The sequence below is a fragment of the Drosophila miranda genome, assembly GCF_003369915.1.
Source record: "Drosophila miranda strain MSH22 chromosome Y unlocalized genomic scaffold, D.miranda_PacBio2.1 Contig_Y2_pilon, whole genome shotgun sequence".
NCBI lineage: Eukaryota > Metazoa > Arthropoda > Insecta > Diptera > Drosophilidae > Drosophila > Drosophila miranda.
The window spans coordinates 2,773,612-2,794,883 of record NW_022881614.1 but is presented as its reverse complement, the minus strand read 5'-3'; the positions used below and the strand labels follow the sequence as shown (position 1 = coordinate 2,794,883).

Here is a 21,272-nt window from a genome sequence, read left to right as displayed (position 1 = left end):
CACTCAGAAATATACCGAAATATACGGTCTTATTTTCAAAATATACCGTACATATACTGACGAATTCAAGTTATATTTTACATATTCCCCGTTTTTGATCTTCCGTTGAATATTCCCAGCTATACAGATAATTTAGCCATGCCCACGTAATTTTATACGATTGGTGAATCTATTTTCTAATTGACTGGCCTATTCTTAATACTTGCTTTTATTAGATTTCTGTATACCGTTGAAAATGAAAAATAATAGATTGATGAAATTGACCATTATATACCGATATACAGTCGGTTCAATTTTGACCTCAAAAGATACCGAAAAGTATTAAAAATACCAGAAGCATATCGATATAAATATTCAGAAAAGTCAGAAAGGGATGCAATTGTCACAGAGCCACCTGGCGAACATCATTGGCGATACTATCGCAAAAGTGCGACTCTGTGGTTGAAGGCGTTGGTTGGTCATCGGGGTTCATCGCGCTACCAAGAAATGAAACGAATGAACATTGTTCATCGTCATTTTGCATGAGAAAAAAATCGTCTAGTTCAATTCGAATTTTTATAATTGTATCTTTAATACGAAACTATAAGGGCTAGACGCATAAGAATCAACCAGTTTGTGTCATTTTTTAAGCAAATTAAGTATCGAATTCGTGTTGTAAAAATCATCATAAATTGTAAGTGAGAAAAGTTGAAAGAGCAGTGAAAAAATTCCACAGAGGCACACACACGCACACAGAAGCAGCTAGCGCAAAGGCAGAGACACACACAGACAACAGCAATGCGAGTGGATGAGATGTTTTTGGAATAAAAGCAAAAGCAGCGGGCACGGGACGAGGAGTTTCTTTCAGTGGATTGGAGAAGGGAACGGGGCTGACGGGCACGGGCGGGCCCAAGCCCTATGACGCGACCACTTTGGACAAAACGCGAAAGTAATATGCATCAGGAGTATGGAACTCGATTAAAGCCAAACAATTATGAACTGAATCAAAATTTTCAATGCGGACATTGGTCAAAAAGAAAAGAACCCCCACTTTTGACTTTTAGATCGTTGTTCCGTTCAGTCAAGAACATGACTAAGTGAGAGCGAGCGAACGTGTGTGTACTGTTGCGGTGTGTTGGAGTGCTGCTGGTGTGTGCCGTGCCGTCTGTGCGCCTGTGTGTGTCTTTTTCATTTTGATAATTTTGAACAGCTCGCGCAGTTTTCGCGAATAAATCAAATCAAATAGAACTCGGATTTCGACGAACAGAAGAACGTGCTGCCTAGTATTGCATCCACACTCTCTTCCTTTTGCCATTGCAGAACGTCCAATGACGACGATTCGCAAGAAATTGGTAATTGTCGGCGACGGTGCCTGCGGTAAAACTTGCCTTCTGATTGTCTTTAGCAAAGATCAATTCCCCGAGGTGTATGTACCCACTGTGTTTGAGAACTATGTGGCCGATATCGAAGTTGATGGTAAACAGGTAAGTTTTCTACAAGCCATGCTATACCACACCCTGTCCCCCTTCCCTTTGGCAGTGCCAATCATCTGATCTCGTTTTACGTGAGATTTGTGCATTCAGCAAATTCAATTGCGCGTATCCTCCTTATTCTCCATTGTACTCGCACATCTGTGCTTCTGCATCTGTGCGTATGTGTGCATTGTGTAATTTCTTTATTATTCGTATTTCTCCACCACCCACAACTCCCGCCCCACTTCCCAAATACGTTTCCTTTTGCGGGTCTTAAAAAAAAAAACCGCCGTGAGTCAATACTGAACGACGACCGACGGAACAGGCACACAGACACTCACGCACACAGGTATACTCACGAGTGTTGGGAATATACTTTTATTTTGGCGATCACAGTCAACGAAAATATAAGTTTCTTCCGGCTCTGCTGATAGCTGAGATATACTGTGAAATATTCTGAGATGGTTGCTAGGATTCTGAAATACAGTTTCCCCACTAAGCCAATCATTCACCACACATAGCCAGACTGAGAGAGAATCACACACACAAACAAAGAGCAGTTGGCAGCTCCAACACACACAATAAACAATCATGCAGCTCCCTTCCTTCCGTTTCTTGTTGCTCGTTTTCTTTATTTTGTATTTGACTTATACAAGTACGTTTGCGCACATACAGTTTTGTGCGTTGCGACGACCCGATAGCCCCCTCCTCTGTTGCCCCCCGGACTACCGCAGCCTACCATACCCTAGCCTCTCTTTATCTCGTTCTCTTGCTGAGCACATTCTCCCTACCTGTATGTTATGGAGCCTGCGCTCCCGCTCTCTCTCGCTCACTCGCATTTGTAGTGAATCTTTTTGCGATTTTTTCTGGGGAGCCATTAAGTCATGATTTTGAGTTTTCGCTGTATTCCATTTCTAATATTTTCATTCGGTTTTCGGAAAAAAAACGGAGAGTGTTTGTGCTGCGCAGTATACATATGTATGTACATATGTATAGCTGGTTTCTGGGGTGTCGGAAGCATGGAAGACCTGTGTTTGGGTAACGTTTACATACCCATTCCGCACACACATTCGCACATGTGCACATACAGTATGTCAAGAAACTCTTTACACACTGAAAATAAATTAAATTTTTTGACTTTGGATAAGAAAATAATGGCCTTTGGTTCAAATTTATCAAATTTTTTTAATTCATAACCATTCAGGGATTAATTATAAAGTAGTTAGTGAAAAAAAAAAAAACTATAAATAGGTAACTTAAAAAAAAACAAAAACAATGATTACTCATTTTTGACACTGTCAAGAAACTCTTTACACATTTCGTTTTCGAGCTCTGTTTTGATCTCGTTCTTAGAAAAAACGGGACTTTACCGTAATCTATGCTTTTGGCGTTGCTCAGTGATGCTCTATTTTTGCATTGACTTTGATTTGGTTGCGAAATTTTGACCGGTGCACATCTACAGACTAACTTTCTGAAATTTTTAAAATGCCTGGCAAAAGACTATGCTTTCACGTTGTCCAGTTGATTTACTATAATCACCAGTTGGGCAAATCTGTTGCAGACATGGTAGACATGTTTTCAGTATCAAGGAAAACAATTTACAATGTCCTAAGTCGCGCGAAGAACGAAGGGAGACTGGAAACCAAATCTGGAGGTGGCCGTAAAAGGAAGATAGACAAACGGGCAGACCGCATAATCATGAGGAAAATTAATCAGAATCCGCAAATATCGGTCAGGACTCTGGCCAAGGAACTTGACGAAGAACTTGACTTGGTTGTTTCACACGAAACAGTACGCCAGGTTATTCTACGCCATAAATACTCTTCCAGAGTGGCACGAAAGAAACCGCTGCTTTCGTCGGTCAATGTGGAAAAGCGCTTCACTTTCGCTGTTAACATGATCAGTAAGCCGGCAGAGTATTGGGATGACGTCATATTTTGCGACGAAACAAAAATGATGCTATATTACAATGATGGTCCACCCAGAGTATGGCGCAAGCCGTTAACAGCTTTAGATAACCGAAACATCATTCCGACTGTAAAGTTTGGAAAACTTTCGGTTATGATTTGGGGGTGCATCTCTAGCCGAGGTGTGGGAAATATTGAATTTATTGAGAACACAATGGATGCCAAACAGTACCTCCAAATTTTAAAAACAAATTTAAAAAGCAGTGCGGAGAAATTTGGTCTCATTACGGACAATAGGGCCAAATTTAATTTTTATCAAGACAATGATCCCAAAGGCCATTATTTTCTTATCCAAAGTCAAAAAATTTAATTTATTTTCAGTGTGTAAAGAGTTTCTTGACATACTGTATGTACATATGCTGACGCTCGCGTCATTCTACTTTGATGTGATTAATACGTTCGGTATTTTCGCCGCCAAGTTCCTTAGCCCTGCTCTCCCTCGCTCAGTTGCTATCTCCAACTTGAAGTTCTTTCCTCTGCTCTTCCATATTCTCCCCATACGTCCCTCTGTCTGTAAAACCGTCTGATGAGTACCCATCTACACCGACATATGTATCTATTTATCTGCGATCGTCCTCTGTATCACCTACTAATGACATTGTTGCCATTATTTCAGGTGGAGCTGGCCTTGTGGGATACGGCCGGGCAGGAGGACTACGACAGACTACGACCGCTGAGCTATCCGGACACAGATGTAATACTGATGTGTTTCTCAGTGGATTCCCCCGATTCACTAGAAAATATTCCTGAAAAGTGGACCCCAGAGGTGAGTGATTGGCGTAGCCTTAAACCGTGACCAACAACTAATCTCTGAAATGCCATTCTCGCAGGTCAAACACTTTTGTCCAAATGTTCCAATCATTTTGGTAGGAAATAAGAAAGATTTGCGAAATGATCCCAACACAATTCGGGTAAGTCTCTCTCATTCCTTTAGAGGGTAATCTAATTAAATTTATGTACCTCCTGAAGGATCTCGCAAAAATGAAGCAGGAGCCTGTTAAGCCGCAGGAGGGACGCGCCATGGCCGAGAAGATAAATGCCTTTGCCTATTTGGAATGCTCGGCCAAGTCCAAGGAGGGTGTCCGGGAGGTGTTTGAGACGGCAACCAGGGCTGCGTTGCAGGTTAAAAAGAGGAAGAAGACCAGATGCCTTTTGCTCTAAAAGAGTAACTAACAAATGAAAATCTTTAACCATAATCATAGCTCGCAAATAACTGTTGACACTTTCGGCGTGTCTGATAAAAACCACTCATTGACGGACACATTGAGAAAATGGACTGAAAAGACCCGATCAAATCTGTTTTTGCTCAACTCGCTCTTCGGTCAAGCAAAGACCGATTTCTTCACTTCTCTTTTGTTCCTGTTTTTCACTGAGCATCTTGTCGCGAGTGAACGAACAAAGTGTCTTTTGCGTATGTATGCGTGCTTGTACGTGTGATGCTTATGGCAACGATCAATTTTTGTGAATTCTATACGGTTTGACTATTGGAGCTTAAAATGAATTAAAATGAAAAGCAAAACGAAAATGTTCGTTTGCCAATTTTGCAAATAAATATACATATTACAATACAATAGCCCAAACAATGCGGAAAACATGAATAAATAAACATATACACGAAAAAAACTAAAAACACTTTACTCAGACACTTTTTTGGTTCTGCTCATCTAAAGACACTTTTGCTGTGAGCGCTTGACCAAAGTGTCTCTCTAAGTTGTTATTGTGAGACACGATCGTGTGTCGGGCTCACCCGAAAACCCGAAAGACATAACACAAGCGAAGAGACAAAAAGTGTTCTGCTCAGTGAGAGACCGTGTCTTCGTGGTCTTTTTCGGTTTTGTCAGTGACGAGGCAGCAAAGGGAAAAAGTGTTGACCGTCGTTTGCGAGCTATGACCATAATACAACAAAAACAGCAACAACAACACACATAAACACCACACCCTCTCTCACCACACACCCACACACACAACACACACCTTTTAAAAAAAGAAAAAACGACAGCAACAAAAACAACATCGGCTGGAGGATGGATCATCAGGAGAACGCCAGCAACTAACGCAGCAAATCGTAGTGAACCCGGGGCAGAGTGTGTCCCATGCGTATTTGATTTTATATACAGTTTAGTGTAGTTATAAACCGAAGTAAAACCACATTAATAACGATGGCATTATTAATTGTATATCCCAAGGGCAGCAGACCGACCAATCCAGTCGAGCGGCTACAATCAAGAAATATATATCGATATATGTATACATATTCAAGTTGCATCCGTTTCTGTTCACCCCCTATCCTGCCCTGTTCTTTGATGCTTTTTGTGACCCTGTTGCCTTGAGTGCCTGCTTGTGCGAGGGTGTGGCAAGTTGAATCAGTTGGAAATGTCCAGTCAGACGCGATAATATGATCTATTATGTTCCCTTATCACAAAAACTACTTTATCAAGTGACACAGAAACTGCCAATAAACGATGAAAGCGTAACTACACTACAAGCAAACACATACAGAAAAGATACAAGATATTTTCAACACAAAAGATTAATGTTTATTATTTGACTAAAACGTAAGCCACAAATTAGATGAATTCAGTTTTCGGGAGTGGGTTGAGTCCCAGGAATCTGGAATCAGAGCGAAAAGTTTTTAATATTTGTATTTTGCATTAAAACAAATTGAAAAAAATATAAACAAAAAAAAAACGATGCAACAAGCTACCAAATTAAATGTATGAGGAAAATTTTATAATTTTATAAAATGCCAGTACCACATATATATATATATATTAATATATATACATCTAAATATACAGTGCATATATGTGTGTATGTCTCTTTTTGTATTTTGTACCGTCAATCGTGTAATTTCTCACACAGGAAATATTTAAACAAAAGAACACTCAAGGGAAAAGTGCCGTTTTCTACAGCAACAACAGAAAAAAGCAACCGCAAAGGAATAAATCTGAATATTTTCTATATAAGTGCAACTACGCTACTATTTTCTACAGTTACTATTACACAATTTACTAAATTTATAAATAAAGAAAACAAAAATAAATACAAAGAAACAAAAAAAAAACTAAGATCGAAAACCAGAGTCGAAAGTAAATTTGTAAATTTGTGCATTCAAAGTTTTGCTTCCTATAAAATAAAAAAACACACATTTACCAGATTACCAAAATTATATTTATATAATTTCCATATATGAACATTTAAAACGAAATGATAACTAAAACCAAACAAGCATATTGACCAGAGATTACGAAAATCGAATCCGACGTTTGGTGTCTTTTGTTGTTAATTTAAAGAGCAAAAATATGAAAAAATATTATGTGAAACGTGTCAGAGGAAAGAGAAAATGAGGATTATTTAAAAAATAAAGAATTTTTCGAGAGTCTATTGTGCATTTTGCATAATATTCCTTACAACAAATTAGAAAAATAATGAAAATCATCAAACAAAATTTGAAGAAAACAAAATGGAAATGAATAATTAAAGGTAAAAATATTTTACTAATATAAATACATATATTACATATATAAAAAATAAATAAAAAATACAAAAAGGATACAAAAATCAAATCATATTTTGAGTTTTATTGAAGATCGCTCAGGTGGTACGTATAGACGTCCTCCAGCTAAACTTGCAATTATGGATTAAATGAGAATGTTCGAATTCTTCAAAACTCTTTTAGTTGGGAATGTAAATTTCGTGAAATTCCAGTGAAAGTCGTACTTTTAACGGGAGTTTCCAAAAATCTTTATTTCTTTTTGTTCATATTTTATTTTTCCATTGTGCATTAGTATTCCATTTTTTAAATACATTTTAAATGTATATAACATTATGAATAAAAATAGGGTTTTGGTTTCTCATTTGTTTGGGCATTACAATCCAAAATTACTCGCAACGCTCCTGGAACATGTCGGCCGTTTTCAAAACGACCAGAGCTACGACAGAACGATGGTGTTACATACAAACTCGTATGTAGGTATAGTTTCTAGGATGTTGGGGGAAAGCGTTCAAGGCTGGCTTTTTCTTTAGATTAACCCGCATTCCATGACGCGCTTATCGCTTGTGAAGTTGGCTATTGTTGTGTTTTGTTTTTTATACCCGATACTCAAAATGAGTATTGGGGTATATTAGATTTGTGGTAAAAGTGGATGTGTGTAACGTCCAGAAGGAATCGTTTCCGACCCCATAAAGTATAAATATTCTTGATCAGCATCAATAGCCGAGTCGATTGAGCCATGTCTGTCTGTCCGTCCGTCCGTCTGTCCGTCCGTTCGTCTGTCCGTTCCCTTCAGCGCCTAGTGCTCAAAGACTATAAGAGCTAGAGCAACGATGTTTTGGATCCAGACTTCTGTGATATGTCACTGCTATAAGAATATTTCAAAACTTTGCCCCGCCCACTTCCGCCCCCACAAAGGGAAAAAATCTGTGGCATCCACAAATTCAAAGATACGAGAAAACTGAAAACGCAGAATCGTAGAGGATGACTATATCTTCAGGATATAGTAACCAGATCGTGTAATTATTATAGCCAGAATCAAGAAAACAATTTCATTCTTTCTCGCTCTGTCTCTCTCTAACACACAGGTTTCATGGTCGGTTTTGCCAATTGCAAAATATGAGTTCAAGGATCTCAGAACCCATAAGAGCTAGAGCAACCAAATTTCGTATCCACACTCCTGTGATATCGGACCTTGACCGTTTTATGTCAAAATTTCGCCACATCCCCTTCCGCCCCTGCAAAGGACGAAAATCTGGGGCATCCACAAATCTCAGAGACTATTAACGCTAGAGTAACCAAATTTAATATCCGCACTCCTGTTAGATCTCACTATATAACGTATATCTCAAAATTTCGCCCCACCCCCTTCCGCCCCCACAAAGGACGAAAAACTGTTGCATCCATAATATTGAGGATACAAGAAAACTAAAAACGCAGAATCATAGATAATGATCATATCTATCAGATTGCTGAATCTGAATTAGATCAGATCATTTTTATAGCCAAAAGGAACAAATCAATTTGCAGTGGCTACGCAGCGCCCAACGTCACGCTCAGACTGATTTTCTGTCTCGCGCACGCACTCTTTGTCGTGTCGTTTAATATTAGCGGCGTCTGCCGGAGGAGAGCCATACTGACTTAGTTTCGGGTATAACTGTAGAGTTGCGGTGTCCGCAGCAACTCACAACGTTCCCCCTCGTTTTTTTTTGTTGTTGGCGGGTTTACACAAATTAGTCATCGAATCGTTTCATGAGGGGATTTGTAATAACAATATATATGTAGTTATGGAGTAGTTCCAACGTTCAACTGCTTAAGTGGGTTCCATAACAAATGTTGGAGTAATTAAAGCCGTTTAAAACTGTTATTTGTGTAGTGTAGTGTTTTCTGTAGTAGTGATGATAGTTAATAATATTAACATGTATGAGAGGAACTCATGGTGAACGCTTAGAGAACGTGATGTGTTGCGTGGTGGAGTTGTTTTGTGTGTAAACAGTAATTAACAAATGTGTTAAACTAATAATAAATAAACTTAGAAGTAAACACGTGTCCTTAACAATAAACATATAAACCATAGACATTTCTCAAACTTAAACAACAATTTCAATCGGCTGTCTTGGGCTTAAATTACATACATACATTATCTCTCTGTGTATTTAGGTGTATATCATATATATATATCATTATCAATTTGGATTGGATTTGGATTTGAACAAAGCTCCAGGTCAAACACACATTCTGAAATGTTCCCGCGTTTTACATTCTTATATCGTAGATCGATCGATTTATATATATATATATATCTGTATATATGAATTAGTATACATTAAATTCAACATTTATTCGATTAGTTAAATGTGTGCTTGTGTGTGTCGCGTGTCCTGCTGGGGTAATACATGCATTACATAAGTTCTAAAATCCACCATCAATACTTTCTCTGCCAATATCCATCCACTTCCCTGACAGAAACGCTTGGCATTCACACTCACTTGTGTTGTGCTTTGTGTGTCCTTTGCTAGGATGCAGATCTCTCAGGTGTGTCACGATTTGTTATAAGATTATTGGTTTCGCGTTGCTCTGCTTCGTCCGGTCTCAGCCTCAGATTGAAGCTCATTGCTTCAACTTGAATTTGAATGCATGTCTACTTTTTGCTGCTTTTGCCAATTGCCAGCCAATCTGTCACGCCTGCTTCTATTCTACCTCACCTCGCCTTAGGAATCAACGTTATTTGTTTTATTTTGACTACATAAAACATATGTACGTGCATTGTTAATATGTATCATTTTGGATCGGTGCTTAAACATATTGATATATTCTATCGTCTACCTCCGCTTGCTGCGCCTATCTTTGCTTGTTTGGCCAACAACAAATACGTTAAATAGTTTGTAACAAATAATAAATAAACGACTGACCGACCGACCCTCTTCCTCTCCACGGTGGCCATAACAATAATTATGTAGTTTCTTCTATCTCTCGATTGGTAAATTCTTGTGGTTTTGCCTCTGCCTTTGGAAACTTCGATCAATTACAAATAATCGTAGATATATAATCTGCGGATTGGTTGTGCTATATACAATCCGTGTATATAGCGACACATAGAAAGAAAAGGTTACTCGCATTGGTTAATATTGCACTGATTCAAAGAAATTGTTAACGCGCACGCACTCTTCTGGCTCCAGCTAAAGCTCCTACCCAGCTTTATCCCCCAGTCTAGTTCAAGTTGCGTCGACGACGGAATACCAAGGCGAATATGGAGCGTATGCGCCACCAGCGGCTGCGGTGGCGCGTGTGGATTTTCTCCGAGCTGCTGTCGGTGCCCTTCTGCTGCTCCTTGCGACGGATCTCTCGGACGAGTGTGTAGAACGCCTCGTCGATGTAGTGGCGTAGTGCCGCGGACGTTTCAAAGAACGGACAGCCAAACTGATTCGCCAGATTTTTGCCCTCCTCGGTGGTGACGCGACGCTGAGATTCCAGATCCACCTTGTTGGCAATCAGCACCAGCGGTATCTCTTCGGACAAACGCACCCGGGTAATCAGTTTGCGGTACTCCGATGCCTCCTGGAAGCTGTGGCGGTCGGTGACTGAGTAGCAGATGATGAAACCTTCCCACAGCGCATGTATTGGTCCCGCATGGCCGTGAACTCGACCTGGCCGGCAGTATCGAGTATATCGAGCAGGGCGGCCTCGTTGTCGATGACCGCCTGTTGCTGGTACGAGTCCTCTGCGGCAACGAGTCGGCAGCATTTAAGGATTAGTCAAACGAGTTCAAGTCTATCGGCATGCTGCAGCACACTCACCAATGGTCGGGTCGTGGTAGTCCAAGAAGCTGTGGCTCACGAACTGCAGGGTAACAGCTGATGTTCGAGTGCGCAGGGTTCAGCCGAACGCCCGAACGAAAGCGCCGAGACAGACGGATTGGGGGTGGTCGGGGCGATGGTGCGTGTGGAGGGAGGGCAGTGATGGGGGACGGACAAAACAAAGCGTAAAAGAAATTGAGATAATTTATTGATTTTTCGCAACCACAATCAAAATGCGCAGTGATAACTTTGCAGAGCCTGGTAGCCAACTTACCCGACTTTCCGACACCGCCATCCCCAAGGATGACTATCTTGTACACCCGGAGGCCACCTCGCATGTTCTGGGGCGGTGCTGGGGCTTGTTTTACGCTGCCATTGTCCATGCGATCGTTGGCTGCTATGTGCATGGAGTCCGTGTCGCCCCCACTGGTGCAGGACTTTAGTTTGCTCGACCTTTTCAAAGCTGAACAGCCAATGGACATGTCGCCGGCCATTACTTTTACTCCCTACCCCTGGGGGCCCTTGATCTTATACGTTTTTCAACAACACGACCCGCCACAACCCAGTTAGAGCTCACTAAAACCAATTTCTGTATTTATTTTCTTTTTTTTTTTTGCGGCTCGGGTTCAGTGTGATTTATCCATAAAATATACCGTCAGTCCGAAGAAATATACCGAAATATACCCAAAATGCCGATGACAAATTCGAGCTAACCCATTCAACCCCCCTCTCTTTAAACCGGTGAACAACTGCGGTTTGTTGTGTATGCAGTCACATTTCTTTATTTGTTGAACACAGTGGAATAATAATGATATTTATGGGCAAATCAATGAATATTACACTTGCTTGGTGTTTTCTACTGGGGTTCCTTAAGCCGGTAGCCTGGCCGTATTTGAATAATTGTTTACCGCCTCGAACACAGAGCTGCCACCCAGTTCGACTGTGCTGGGAACTTGAAGGACCAACACAATAAGTTGGCTCAAATGTATTTTTGAACAATCAAGTTTAGTTTACGCAATTTACTATTGCAATATATATTTTCCCATCCACAGGACGTCTGGCAACGTCGAAACGCAACGGCGCACATTTTATAAATAATTTCCAACGACTACGAGCTGCTCGCATTTCGTTACGTACAGCGATCGTGTTCGGGAACGCTGACAGCCCGGTCTTTGTGGCCGTCGACGACACCTATACACATCTGGACACAAAACAACATACATTTCCCCCCATCATATTGGCATAAATTTAGTGTCAGGCCAGGAAAATGTCGGGGGATGTGCAGCCGCGAAAGCGCAAGGATAAGCGCAGAAAACGCGGTAAGTTCACTGCGGTAATTCCCTGCGGCCGCCGCTAAGACCGTAGCAAGCAGTTCATTTCTTTTATTATCAAAATAATATTGTCGAGTGCCTTTAAAAATAACTTTGCCCTATTATATAAAATTATACATCTCGCCTGTTTCTGTCGCTATGCGTGTGCCGATCCACTATAGAAAAATATGTATATGTATTGGACATATGCGGGGGTCTATGTGTGGCTTTTATGACTCGTAGAAAGGAAAAGGGCATTGAATATTTCGGGTTGGTTAGCTTAGATTTTAATTTGAAATTATTTGTGGAGACTGCTCTGTCTTTTATCTTGTATTTTTCACTCTGTCCGAGCTATCCCGGGTCTTATCTCACGGCTTATCTATAAAGACTAACAACTGGGGGAGGGTAAGAAATCACCTCGACCATAATTCATGATTCCAACGCTGTTAATGCGCTGCACAAAGACACGGAACGACACTTCCCGTTTCGTCTGTGGCCATTACACCCACAGAAGATTCTCTTTTTGGACAGGCAGTGCAACAAAAACACCGAAATTATATGTAAAGCAATTTAATTTTATTTGGCCATCTGCCCAAGAGCATGACTGGCGGGTTCTTTGTTTATTATTGCACATATTTAGGCATAAACAAATCCCTCTCTTACCGCATTGTAATACCGGTGTCACACAAGCGGGGGAAATTCTGCGGGTACAATAATCCAGGAGGGAAGCTGTTTTCGGGGTAGTACATTCTAAATAGCTTTGGCATTCATTGTAACTAACTTTTTGTGTTTAGATAATTGCAAATCTGACGGCGATGTGACTGTTCTGCGTCAGTCCAGCTTTCAAGGTAGCCAAAGCCCCTCCGTCCCATATCCCATAACCACATCCGTCGTCCTACCCTCTCCAACCCCCTAAATGGTTTTCTGTTACTAAATCAACCGCTTGTCTATCTACCATGCAATCGCACACACGAACTCACAGATGACGACGAGTCTTCCCATGGCGTCCACATTACGAAGATGGGAAACGACGATGTACACTTGCACGTGCATCACGAGCACGACACCGGTGGCAATTGGTGTGCCAAGATCATGTTCTTCTCTCTGATGGCAGTTCTCTTGGGCCTCGTCGGCCTAATCATCTTGGAGAATCGTGGCCTTGAAGATAGTAAGTCCAGAAACCACTAAATGATACTTGTTTGGTTAATGAAAATATATTTTAGTGGACACTCCGTTATCTGAGTCGCGCTTTTCAAACTATTTTAATGGTTTGGTCGACGAGCATCGAGGGGAGCATGATGCCCGTGACGTAAACAAACCTTCTGGAGAGGCTTTGGATGAGCATGACGATCATGACGATCACGATGAAGAAGGTAGGCCGAACACACTAATGCATAACTCTCTTTTTAAAGCCTTTTCTCTTTTAGAAGACCCCCTTTCGGAAGAAATAGAAGAGGAAGAAGAGGATGATGATCATGACGATCACGAAGAAGAAGGTAGGCCAAGCATTACAGAATGCATACATATGTTTTTAAAGCTGTTTCTCTTTTAGAAGAACCTATTTCGGAGGAAATAGAAGAAGAAGACACAGAGCAAGAGCAAGAAGAAGGTGAAGAAGAGGTGGAGCAGGAGGAGCAGGAGCAGGAAGAAGACGACGAAGAGGAGGATAACAATGCTGGCGAAAACATCACCGCCGAAGATCCAGAAGATGACGATGAAGACGAAGACAATGTTGAAGAGGCCACTGTTGAGGCTACCACAGAGGCCACCGCAGAAGCCACCACTGAGTACGATGTAGAGGAACCCGAAGAAGTGGCAGAATCGCAGGAGCCAGCTCCTTCTACAGCCAAATTGGATGAGGTAGAGTCTAAGTTTTGTTTAAATATTGAACACTTAGATAACTATCTGTCTGGCATCTTGCAGGAAGATGAGGAGGACAACGATGATGCTGACGAGGAGGAGATCGAAGAGCCTGTTCAATCGAAAGCACAAAGGGTCCCTGCCACAAATATGTGGCAATATAAATATGTCAAAGTTGATAAATATGATGAGGTGAAAGAAAGCAATTTCTTTGAAAATAAGTTTAATATTCGATACACGATCTGCAGGACAAATACGATGATGACGACTTTGAGTCCCTCGATGAGGAATCCGAAGATCTGGTGCGGCGAGTGAGAAGACCCGACCTTGACGAAAGCGAGGAGCAGAAACAAGACGATGATGAGGAAGAACCGAAAGAGGGCTCTTCCTGGTTAGCATCGCGTAAGTTGAGTCCCTTTCTGAGGCGATACCCAGTGGAACAGTGAACGGATGTCCCTAAGGCCCTAGAACGTTAAGAACTGACAGACCATCTCTTGCTCCACCTTATTACAAACACGCACACACAAAACACAGAAAAAATATTGTACAAGAAAGTGCAAAACAAATCTTGTTTGTTCTCTGATACTAAAACCTGAATCATTTTACAGTTGCCGTTAAATTTGGCGTTGGCGTTGCACTTGCCTTAGTTTCACGTCTTGTATTGATCAGGAAAAGTCCGAATACAATTGAGTCTTCAATGCTTGACCTACTCCTCCATTGCTCTCTGCTCTGTGATCTGTGATCTCTGCCAAAGCACGCCAAAATCAATGTTACTGCATCTCTCTATCTGGCTATCTGCTTGAGGACTGTATGTTCGGATAGTTTGTAACCAAAGCGACGCTTTCCTTTCTAACCCACCAAAAGCCATTGGCAACAACACTCTCACTGTCTCCAATTCGATTTGTGACGTATTAACAGAGCTAAAACAAAGTCTCGGCTCTCGGTTTCTCTCTTTTCGGTTTTCAAAATATACAAATTTCTTTTATTTTAAACGAAATACGTTGAGAAATCGGTGCCAGAGCTAACCTTTTGCACTTTCTTTATTATTTATGATTATGATTTTTTTTAATTTTGTAAATTTATTGTAGTTACAGCTCTGTTTAACTATTTCCACCAATGTATGTATGTATGGAAATTGCTGTATGGCTTTGTTGTTGCCCGTCTAGTAATAGTTTAATCCGCATTATGATGACCAAAATGTAGCCAAAGACGAGCCGCCCCCACCGGAGGCAATCATGAGGCGCCGCCTGTCGATTGCCACGGACTAGGATCAGATACCAGACGACCTGGAGGAGATTCCGCTGCTGGACGATGGTTGGAGAGCTCATTTATATCCCAATTCAGAACTTCGGATTATCGAAGATGCTTCGAAATCATTTCTAGCTGCAGCTGGAAGTGATCTTGAAGTCTTTAGTTAGGATCCAAAATGTATCCATTAATATTAATTTGTATAATATCACATTCCATCACAAAAACAAGAATATTCCGAGGAGGAAATCGAAATCGAGGAGGAAATCGACAGCGACATCGAAGAAGAGGATGCCGGTGATGGAGATGGTGATGTGGCATTGTCGGCCAGCTATGTGTCCGAGACCTTTGAGCAGATGAGCTCTATGTACAAGTCATCGCCAGAACCATCAGATGAAACGAAGAACAAGGAGCCAGAGGAGACAAACGAACCAATAAAGCCTTCGGGCTTCAGTGATCTTTATGTGGAATACGAGGACGGGGCTATTGAGGATTACGAACACGATGGAGAGACAGACGAGGAGGACGAGATATCCGATGAGGAAGAGGACGAGATATCCGACGTGGATGATGCCGATCTAATGAGCAGACTGGAGGCCAAGTACGGCCGTCTGCCGGTTAAGGAGTACGAAAGCGACCCGGACTCCGACGATCCAACCTGGACACGTAATTACTAAATGTACAATTCACACAGTATCGCCTTCGACTGTCGATGTCCTCCACTGCATTGACTTATCCTACATACTCTCGTATTGTTTAAGACTCTAAAATAATCTCAGTCATGGCCATAAGCTACACTCTACTTTAAGACACACCATCTGATCCATAACCGATCGTAAGTGAAGAACTTCTCCTACTCCTACTATCAATAGAAACGCCTCACTAACACTTCATATGTATAAGGTGGAGCTCTGTCTAGGCCCTAACCGTTCAAAGAACTGTTCATTGCACTGTATAAACATCAAATCCAATCAATCTTTAACCCAACCAGAAATCAAACCCAAGGATCCTACCACAGATGCTCCGGCTTCGGTTCCGGTTCCAGCCGCAGATGATTCGTTTCAACAGGAGCTGCGTCAGGCCAATGCCGAAATGATCCGGGGGGTAGGTCACAGATTTGAAGACTTCGTGCCAAGGAATAACCCAAGGAATCTCTCGATATATCTCTGGCTCAACAATCATTAAATCACACAAAACCAAACTCATTTCATAGCTTTAGTTTCATGTTTGCTTTGCTAGTCATTAGATCTATTAACTGTTTAGCTTTATAAGATCCAAAACGTAAGATTTGGCTTGTTGGAAACCCTCTTGTCAAAGCTTTTCAATTGGGCGCAACCAATGGCGGCCTCCTCCAGCCAGACACACCCACTGGAGGGGGCCTCCTGGGGGATGTTCCCCTGAAGTCCTCTGAAAATTGTGTTTCCTCTTCTAATGAGCTTCATTATTTTTGTACTAATTGCATGTCCTGTGAACCCTATCTAACCCGTCTTTGTGTGCGTTTTGGCTGACGAACCGCGAACTAATCGCCGCCCAAAGAACTATGCCCAAGCCCTGCGCTCGTTTAACACGCTCATCCAGTACTATGCCGACGAGCCCTTGTCCCATCTGGCCCGTGCCCACTTTTTGGAGCGCCTGGCAGAGAGGGAGCGCAGCAACCAGCGACTGTTGGAGGCCATTGATTCCTACAAACGATATCTGGCCTTTGGCGAGCTGGTGGCCAGCGATGGAGAGTTTCTTTCTGCTGGAGAACGCTGCATCGAGCATTTGCGATTCATGGGTGAGTTTTGGAGATGCTGTTCTTCTTGAAAAATCTTCTCATGATGTCTCTGCTCCAGGTTATCATCACCAAACAGTGGCCATTCACGAGCTGCTCATCGAGCTTTTGCCTGCTGATCCGCGACTGCGCAATCAACTCTCTTTCACCCACCTAACGGCCAATAAGTAGGTGAGCTAAGGTTCAAGCCCAAATCCTATTCCGGCTTTAATCTCACAAGATTGCTTGCAGCATGCGCCAGGTGAAGCTTGTGGCAGCTGAAACCTTGAAGCTCTGGCCAGCAGATCCAGTCATAGAGTCAAAGGCAGATGGCACACAGGAGGCTTACTTCTACCTCGCCCTGGGAGAAACGCTCCAACGTTTGTCCAGACAGCCAGAGGCTGTGGAAGTGCACAGACAGGGCGTGGCTAGGGGATTATTCGTCAGAGTCTATCAGAGATCGCTGTACAATGAGCCCAAGCTGAGAGCTCAACCCTTTTGGCAACCCTCGGAGACGGGCTACAACTCGCAGTTAAGGAAACTACAGCACAACTGCATATCCATCCGTGAGGAGGCCTTGGCCCTCCTCAGCCATCGCGCCTACTTCGAAGATGAAACGGAGAATCTGCGCCACATGGGCATCTGGCAGCAGTTCGAGCTCTTCGCGAAGGGGCAGCTTATTAGAAGAACTGCCAACGGGCTCCCATCACCTGTAGTCTGCTGAAAGAGTTCCCCGAATCCAGCGGCTGTCGACGGGGACAAGTGAAGTTCAGTGTGATGCAGGCAGAGACGCATGTGTGGCCGCATTGTTGGCCCACCAATTGCCGCTTGAGAGCGCATCTCACGCTGGTGGCTCCAGAGCCAGAGCGAACCTCACTTCGAGTGGCAGAGCAGGAAAGGTTAGTGGAAATGGAAGCTTTTCGCCATCAAAATCTCATTTGATTTTACCTTTTAGAACCTGGCGCGAAGGCGAACTAATCATCTTTGATGACAGCTTCGAGCACGAGGCCTGGCACAATGGCACTCGCCCTCGGCTGGTCCTCATCCTGGACATGTGGCATCCAGATCTAACTGCCTCACAGCGTCGCAGTCTGACAGCTATCTGAGATCAATATCGAGCGTCTTATTAGATTTACAAATGGTTACGGTTCCTAGGCTTCACGTATAGACAATTTCCGCACCTTTTGTTCATTGTTAGTTGAATTCATTCACTAGTTATAGAGTCATTACACTCAAGTACTAAAGTAATTGTATCTCTTAATTGTTAAGCTCAATTGAATGCGTGTTTAGGCCATAGGAAAATGCACTCTTGATATGTATTTTACATACGATCTGCTTTGGTGGGCAGCGACTGTTTGCCTTTTGTACTTTAAATACAGAATCAATACAATGTTTTTTAAGATTTGAAAATAGCAGGAATTATTTTTTGGGAAGCTTGGCGACATGAGATTGAGATTATTGTATCCTAGTGTGTTCGGTTAAGTTTTTCTATAAAAGGGAGCCGCACTGGCTGCCCGTACATGAAACCAAAATGTGCCTGCTCTGGTCTGGAGCTCTACTGACTCTAGCTTTCTGCTGGCTTTCGGTTACCGGCGATTCTTTAGATGCGATTCTGAAGGATCTGGGCTGCCTCAGGGGCACACAAATGCCAGGATATCAGGGCGAGGAGTTCGAGGCCTTCATGGGAATACCATTCGCCCAGCCTCCTGTGGATTCCCTCCGACTCAGGGTAAGTTCAGGACAGTCCTTTTATAATTTTAACATAATAATGTATACCAATCTAGAACCCAGTTCCTGCCATTGCCTGGGAGGGCATCTTTGATGCAGAAACAGCCAAGGACAGTTGCCTGCAGAGAAACTACTTTGTCGAGAAATGGCCAGTTTCGGGCGTAGAAGATTGCCTTTATCTGAATGTCTACAGGCCAAAAGTTACGGTTAATGTGCAACGGAAAGGCAGATTTCAACTAACTTTCATTCCATTCATAGAGACGCGATAGAAATCCCTTGCCAGTCATGGTATATATCCATTCTGGGGCTTACCTCAGCGGTTCTGCGGTTCTTACGGAGCAGGTGATCATGGTCAGCGTACCTTATCGCCTGGGCCCATTAGGTGAGCTCTGAGGGAGTAATTGTCAACAGTTTGAAGAGAGGATCTCTTGCAGAATTCCTAAGCACTGGCGATACAAATATGCCGGGAAATTTCGCTTTAAAGGATCAGCGCCTGGCCATAAAATGGGTGCAGCAGCACATCGGCGACTTTGGAGGGGATCCCCAGCTGGTGACGATCTTTGGCCACAGTGCGGGAGGGATGTCGGCCCAATATCACATGCTCAGCCCCAGCTCAAACGGTGGGCTTCACTGTACAATCATTTGACTCTCGCTTAACTCTTTTCTTCTCTCTAGGACTCTTTCAACGAGCCATGTCCTTGGATGGCACCATTCTATCACCATTATTGAAGATAAACAGGGATCCTCTGGCCCAGGCGATGCAAATTGCTGATGTGACAGGCATCGAAAATGTGGAGATCTTGAGCACCAAGGACCTGGCCCAAGCTCTGCGAGAGCTGGATCCCATTAAGCTGCTCACCGCGGTAGATTCCCTAAAAGTCTGGGAAAACTTTCCCTTCATCAGCAAAACACCAGTCGTCGAGCCGGTTGGATGTCCGGAAGCCTCCTTCACCGAGGATCCGGTGCAGGCTCACCTTGAGGGACGCATCAACCAGGTCCCCTGGCTGCTGGGCATCAATTCGAGGTCCGGAGAGGGTTCTCTTGCCCTTCTGCACGTCTTCGACAATCAAAACCTGCGGACGGAGCTCAACGAGCGCTTCTTGGAGCGTTTTTCACAAATTTTGCATTTGCCTGACGGCACATCGCCTCAGGTTGTGCGGGAAATCTTAGACGCCTATGGATTCGAGGGAGAGACCATTAGCAACGATACACTCGTGCCGCTGGCCGAGATCTCGGGCGACTTTGGGTTTTACTATCCGCTCTACGAGTCGGCCTACACATATGCGAGCTACGCCAATCTTCAGGAGAATCCGCTTTCCTTATACATTTTCGAGTACCGTGGTCTGCGCACCCTCTCGCCGCTGTTTAGTGGTTCATCGGTGGAGTATGGAGTCGGTACTGCCCACATGGACGATGCCCTGCACGCCATACGGTTTCCGGCTATTGTCGAGGACTATCCCAAGGATTCGGAGGATGCTGTGGTCATTAAACGAGTGACCTCATTGATGGTGGACTTTGAGGTGAGGTTTTATTCCATTTTCTATGAAAGAGCTTCTAAGCTATATGTTATATTTGCTGTTCCCTGATTTAGGATCTTCCACAGTGGCACATACTGCAAAGCTTCGGATTTCACGGATCATGAGATGTGCAGCTATGTCCATTTTGGTGGCACCATTGGCAACTACAAGGAAGACATACTGAAGGATGTCCAATTGCCAGCCTATCCAATATGGAAAAGGTTGTTTTTCTGAGAATCCAGTTCGCGCACCGATTTCTTCAAGGTTAACATAACATAAAGCTACAAATTTGAATACTACTGTAAGGAAGCGATCCTGGGCTGGGGTTCATATCTCAGAGTACTCCAGGGTCGAAATTACAGTAATATTTATAATTTGCCGGGACTCCGTATTTCGGACCGACGATGGGGACGGGGCAGCAGTCCCGCGGACGGGAGCGATCGTAGCGTGGGACGTGGCAGTTGGTTTTACCGAGAGCACTCAGGTTATCGCCGAATTGCGCCTTCAGAACCCCACCGAACTCAGAATCAATACGGAGGTCTTTACTATGCGATAATACCGACAGGCATCGCCGAGAGTACCGACAGTACTTACGTGACCCTGTCGGCCTAAGAATTACTACGAGGGTCGGGTATATCGACAAGCATCGCCGAGAGTGCCTAGGAAATCGCCGGATAGCACTTACGAACACTGTCGAACTAAGAATTACTACGGGGGTCAGGGATATCGACAAGCATCGCCGAGAGTGCCTAGGCAATCGCCGGACGGTACTTACGGGACCCTGTTCGCCTAAGAATTACTACGACGCGGAAAGGGGGACTTTGCTATGCGGAAATACCGACAAGTATCGCCGAGAGTACCTAGGCTATCGCCGGACGGTACTTACGCGACCCTGTCGGCCTAAGAATTACTACGACGCGGAAAGGGGGGACTTTGCTATGCGGAAATACCGACAAGTATCGCCGAGAGTACCTAGGCTATCGCCGGACGGTACTTACGCGACCCTGTCGGCCTAAGAATTACTACGACGCGGAAAGGGGGGACTTTGCTATGCGGAAATTGCTATGCGGAAATTCCGACAAGTATCGCCGAGAGTACCTAGGCTATCGCCGGACGGTACTTTCGGGACCCTGTCGGCCTAAGAATTA

At 43.3% G+C, this 21,272-nt stretch overlaps 2 protein-coding genes and 2 pseudogenes across 2 annotated transcripts; 3 read left to right on the top strand and 1 right to left on the bottom strand.

The window, feature by feature from the left end:
* The first annotated feature begins 545 nt into the window (after nt 1-545).
* Nucleotides 546-4,583, top strand: LOC117192679 (ras-like GTP-binding protein Rho1). The gene is made up of 5 exons (XM_033397404.1): nt 546-673; nt 1,300-1,463; nt 4,035-4,184; nt 4,249-4,329; nt 4,388-4,583. Exons 2-5 carry the CDS (start codon nt 1,308-1,310, stop codon nt 4,577-4,579), a joined length of 579 nt encoding a protein of 192 aa, XP_033253295.1. The 5' UTR covers nt 546-673; nt 1,300-1,307; the 3' UTR covers nt 4,580-4,583.
* A 4,030-nt stretch (nt 4,584-8,613) lies between these two features.
* On the bottom strand, nt 8,614-11,304 carry LOC117193101 (annotated as a pseudogene).
* A 483-nt stretch (nt 11,305-11,787) lies between these two features.
* On the top strand, nt 11,788-18,289 carry LOC117185849 (annotated as a pseudogene).
* A 121-nt stretch (nt 18,290-18,410) lies between these two features.
* Nucleotides 18,411-20,423, top strand: LOC117192889 (esterase-6-like). Its single transcript, XM_033397633.1, has 6 exons — nt 18,411-18,608; nt 18,664-18,807; nt 18,866-18,989; nt 19,042-19,227; nt 19,283-20,127; nt 20,199-20,423. The coding sequence occupies exons 1-6, from the start codon at nt 18,411-18,413 to the stop codon at nt 20,247-20,249; spliced, it is 1,548 nt and encodes a 515-aa protein (XP_033253524.1). The 3' UTR covers nt 20,250-20,423.
* The last annotated feature ends 849 nt before the right edge of the window (nt 20,424-21,272 follow it).